A 5,396-nucleotide genomic window follows, 5' to 3' on the forward strand; every position below is an offset into this window, starting at 1 on the left:
CACAATGATGGGTTGGGGACTGATATTGTCCTTCTAATGAACGGGGCGACCTTTATTTTTCCATTAGTTACAGTATTTCATTATGTTCATATCTTCTGTAATGTATACATCATGGAGTCCAATAGGCTAAGTCCATGAAATCCTTAAGTCCATGTATGAAATAACGAATGGAAAAATGATGGTCTTTCCATTAATCTATCTATAGTATTAAAGGGGAGACCTTCATTTTTCCATTATTTTCCAACAGTTACTTGTAGTGAATGTATAGATGCTATACATTCATCTGTCCCGGGCATACCTCCAGCACGGTCTGACCAACTGACCTCAAACTTAGCATGTGTGACTAGTGACCCAGATGACCCAGATGATTCGGTCAGTGTCTAACGCTGGGTGGGAACCTACCAAAAAAGAGTTGCTCACGCACTTCTTTAAAGATAATTTTTAGCCTTTTATTATTATCTACACTGTGTGTCACTCACAATTTCCTGTCAGTACTGTAGATTCTACAGTATACTGACAGGAAATGGGGAGGGGACACACAGCAAAGGTCGTCGGGATCTGGGCGATCGTTAGGCTGCAGGCCGGTGCCCGGATGACTACGCCAGCCGTCCAGGCCCCGCTCATGTTCTTCTATAGCGCGTACCACTGTTCTCCCTGTTCACTGTTCTGATGCAGTATGGGCGTTGGCTCCCACTATGCTCTTGCTCCAGTCTCCTCCTATAGTAATCAGTGGACTGATTGCCTGCCATATTTAAGCAGCACACTCTAGACCGGCATTAGGTGTCGTCTGGCTGGGTGTGCGTCCCTCAAGCTGGCCCGTGGGGCTGCAGCGCTTAGCCACGCTTGTCAACGGCGTGTGCGTCAAGTAATTCCTCAACCAAGTTGGGCTGTTGGGCTTCAGCTGTGTTGTGTTGTGCATCAGTGCAGGTATGTGCATTGTTCTGTTCTTTAGCAAGTGGCTGCAGTGTATTATATTGTGGCCAGGAATTTGACCAGTTGTTTTGTCATTATAGCCACTTGTGCTTCTACAGTCCTTCCTTCTGGAGTGTTTGTCCCTGGAGTTGCTTTCCTACTACCTGGTTCCTGCCACTGAGGGCATCCAACTATATTGTGCTGCCCTAGCAAATGTTGTATGTTCCTTTTGTCTCTGTTATTGGATCTTTGTATTTTAGTATTGCATGAAATGGTAAGCTAACTTGGCCACCTGTAATTTCAGGGCCAGGATCAAATTCACCAGTATCACCACCACTGAACAGCCGCCCTTGTTGCAAGGGGCCATTTTAAGGATCAAGTTTATGTTGCGTGGTCCCACTGTTCAAGCTTCAAACTGAATGTGTTTTAACCTGTTAAGCCCTATGGCATTTTAGGGCAAAATCAGTTTTACACTTGCTGAAAATAGCCAAACTACAGGCTCACAGCGCAATGCCTTGCGAGCTTGTAAGTCAGCTATTGTCAGCAGGCAACTGAAAATGACTTATGCCGGATCTCTTGTCCACTGGTCCCTTCCTAAAATTTTAGTTTATTTTTTTATTTTGTCTTGGTTTCGTGGCTTAGTTTTTATTTAGTTTTCCTGTGTGAAAAATGGTAGCCTGCACAGAAAGCTGTCTTGCTTTTATTTTTATTTTTTATTTTTTTATTCTTTTATGTATGTGATGTATTTCCATGCTCACCTTCACATCATAATATGGGTGGGTATTCGATAGGCCGCCAGAGTTACCGCACAGTATATTGGTACTATATAGCATCCAGACCACTGGAGCCAAGCCCGATATAAATACTGATTATTGCCCTTTAGTTTAGACGCAAGCAGCCCATCTCCATCAAGACTCCAGTCAAGATATCTGGCCTTACATACAACCCAGAAAGACAGAGCTTACAGAACCAGCCGTATACCAGCTTACAGTCGTGCCTTCTTTTGAAGTAAACTTTCAAAGTGTCAACACCGACGATGCATTTGTCAGCAGCAGGGGACGGGGGCTTGGACAATGACACGAGACACCTCATCGGCAGTGTCCTAATGGACTTTGCAGGTGTGTCATCCTCTCAGCCAAGCAGACATGAAAGCAAAGCTCATTCAACAATGAATCGAGTCGTGGAGCAGATCATGGAAACCCCTCAATTCGCGTACAATGTCAGTACAATGTCAGTACAGTGTCAGTCGGACAGACGGGGAGACGACATGAGCTTTGTGGGTGAAGCGGCGAAGAGCTGCTTCAGTGACGGAAGCACAAACTGGGGTCGCGTCGCCAGCCTCGTGGCCTTCGGGGCGGTGGTGTGTCGGCACCTCAAGGAGGAGGACAGGAAGCCTTCCGTCGTTGAATCGGTGGGCCAGGAGATCTCCACATACCTCCTCGGACACCAACGGGAATGGCTGGTCGAGAACGACGCATGGGATGGTTTCGTGGAGTTCTTTCGGCTACCGTCGGGGAGCCACTGTGTAATTAATTAAAAAAAAACATGGAATGGCCGGGCAATGTTGAATGTTGTGGTACATGCGTTAGTTTTCCTCTGTGAAAAAAAAGGTAGCCTGCACAGAAAGCCGTCTTGCTTTTATTTGTTTTTATTATTCAAGATAAATCAAATAAAGAAACGTGTGGAACCGACATGACATGTCTCCAAGCACAACCACTTTTTTATTGCAATCGTTTCGTGAACACCCAGTGTCATCACTACGATATCACCGGAACGGGACGGGTTTCTCGTGATCTCGGCACGAGGGGTACTTGAGCTCGAGCGATTGCCCGGAGACGGGTTGTCTCCTACCAACCTCTCTAAACCATGAAATTAACACATAGTAGTGACAGAAATGTATACAGCAGGACATTTGACACGAGAACATTGCAAAATATGACATTATGGACTAATGTCTGAGACCGCAAGGCCCCATCGGCAGCAGAGAGGACACACTATCGCCGCATCCTGTGCCAGTCCGCGAAGCAGTTCCTCGTCGGCACCAGGCAGAGGGCGACATCACATCTCTCGCAGTACATTGGGGTTTTCTGCCTCTTGTCGTGCCTTTCTGCGCAAAGCGCGCAGTACCCTCTGTGGGCGGTGGCGTCCTTCACACCACCACTGCCTTTCCTCTCGTGAAAGTAAAGCGGAACGCAGACGTTGGGGCGGCGGGCAACTCCGGGGACCGGGGCCGTCGCCTCTCGGCCTCTTTTGGGCAGCCCGACCATTTCTTTGATCAAGCTCTCCATGAACTGCTTGTGTTTGACGTGTGCGGTCTGTCCGTGCTCACACAGCTCCTTGTGTAGCAACCAGCTGTTCACCGTAGCAATGTCGATGAAATGGAAAAAAAAGGTCTTATACCATTTCATGGTCTTGTGGTGGACGCTGTAGTACTTGATGAACGCATCAGACAGGTCCACCCCCCCCATGTGGCGGTTGTAGTCGAGTACGGCGTCGGGGGCAGGAATCTTCTTGACGCTCCATTTTCCGGCCTCCCTGACACGCCTGTCCACACTCTGCCCACTGTAGGCCTTGTGGAGGGACGTGCAGAGTGCCACCTGGCGCGTGTCCATCCACTTTACGAAAAGGAGAACGTCGTTCCTGATCCACCGCATGTCTCCTCTCTCCGCTTTGTTGGTCAGGTCGTTCTCCTTTGTCTTCGGGAACCCGATGCGGCCTTTCCGGACCGTTCCGCAGCACCCGATCTCGCGGCTGTCCAGATGACGGAACAGGGCGGGACTGGTGTAAAAACTGTCCACGTAGAGTCTGTACCCGGTGCCGAGCAGGTCGAAAGGCAGCAGGTCGGTCACGGCCGAGTAGCTGAGTCCCTTCCCGCTCGCCGGGGCCGTCTCCTGCTTTCCGACGTACACGAAAAAGTTCCAGGTGTAAGCGATCAGCGAGTCGGCCAGGACAAAGAGCTTGAAGCCCCACTTGGTCGGCTTGGCCTTCATGTATTGTTTGAAGTGGACCCGCGCCTTGCTGCTCACCATCCGTTCGTCGATCGCAATGTTCTGCGACGGATGATAGTGCGACTGGCAGGCCGCGACGATGTCCGTGTACAGAGGCTTGATTTTGAACAGCCTGTCGTAGGAATCCGTGCCCCTCTTTCTCTCGTTCTCCTCTTCCTCGTCCGGGTCGCTGAGGTGGAGGGACCACATGATCGCCTCCCACCGGTCCCTCGACATCACGCTGGCGGGGAAACGGAACCCGTAGGGGACGTCGGTCCTCCAGAAGTCGGACCTTTCGGGCACCCGGACCAAGCCGGAGAAGAGGACTATTGCCAGGAACACGAAGAACTCCTCGCGTGTGAGAGGCGTCCACTTTTTCGTGTACGCCTTGGCTTCCGTCTCCTTTCTCTTGACGGCGTTGCGGTTGGTGTTCTTTATCAGAGTGCCGACGACTCGGTCGCTGAAGAAGAGCTGGAATAATTCCAAAGGACTCCACGGCGCGGTCTTGTCGCACGTGGGGCCAGGCTCTCTCCTCGGTCTGAAGGGGCGAGGAGGGGTTACGGAGTGTTCGTCCTCGCTCTCCCTGTTGTGCCATCTTTCGGATCGGGCTGCGGCGGGTCTGGTCGCGGCGCCGCCGCGTCCGCGCTTTCCCCTCGGGGCCGGCGGAACCTTTTTGGACGGGGGACCTTCGGGTTCGACGTCGGAGATGTCGAACCCTGCCCACTGTCTGTGGGCAGGGCGACGTGACGATCTCCGTGCGGGTTCGCCTGAAATGAGACGGCTGGAGCTTAGCCGGCAGCATGACTTGCTGGGGTGTGTTTGTGTGAGTGATATCGGCTCCCCCCCCGTCCGCTCCAATGTCAATCGGGTTTCTCGTGATCTCGGCCTCCCATCGGCGTCCCACTGTGGGACCCACGGGCCCGTGGCCGCCACAGTGGGACGCCTATGGGAGGCCGATATCACCGGAACGGGACGGGAGAGTGAGAATTCCGTGATCTCGGCCTCCCATCCGCTCCAATGTATTCCACTTTCAGACTCACGGCGCCGCGGGTCGAAGACGCGATTAACATTGGCGCGGATGGGGAGCCGAGATCACCGAAACGGAGCGAGAGTTTCATGGGATACATTGGGGCGGACGGGAAGCCGGCCTCGCACAGGCGTCCCCACCGCGGGACTGCCCGGGGCCCGCGGGCACCCGCGGCGCGTGGCCTGTGGGGAGTACCAGGCCTAACTGGTGATCTCTTCCACTTTCAGACTCGCGGCGCCGCGGGTCGAAGACGCGATTAACATTGGCGCGGATGGGGAGCCGAGATCACCGAAACGGAGCGAGAGTTTCATGGGATACATTGGGGCGGACGGGAAGCCGGCCTCGCACAGGCGTCCCCACCGCGGGACTGCCCGGGGCCCGCGGGCACCCGCGGCGCGTGGCCTGTGGGGAGTACCAGGCCTAACTGGTGATCTCTTCCACTTTCAGACTCGCGGCGCCGCGGGTCGAAG

General features: G+C 53.1%; 1 protein-coding gene across 1 annotated transcript; it reads left to right on the top strand.

The window, feature by feature from the left end:
- Window positions 1–1,948: 1,948 nt before the first annotated feature.
- On the top strand, window positions 1,949–2,449 carry LOC306924016 (induced myeloid leukemia cell differentiation protein Mcl-1 homolog; the record flags this gene model as incomplete). The annotated part of the gene is made up of 1 exon (XM_079502359.1): window positions 1,949–2,449. One exon carries the CDS (start codon window positions 1,949–1,951, stop codon window positions 2,447–2,449), a length of 501 nt encoding a protein of 166 aa, XP_079358485.1.
- Window positions 2,450–5,396: the final 2,947 nt, after the last annotated feature.

This window comes from Electrona antarctica, assembly GCF_951216825.1.
Source record: "Electrona antarctica genome assembly, chromosome: 5".
Taxonomy (NCBI): Eukaryota; Metazoa; Chordata; class Actinopteri; order Myctophiformes; family Myctophidae; genus Electrona; species Electrona antarctica.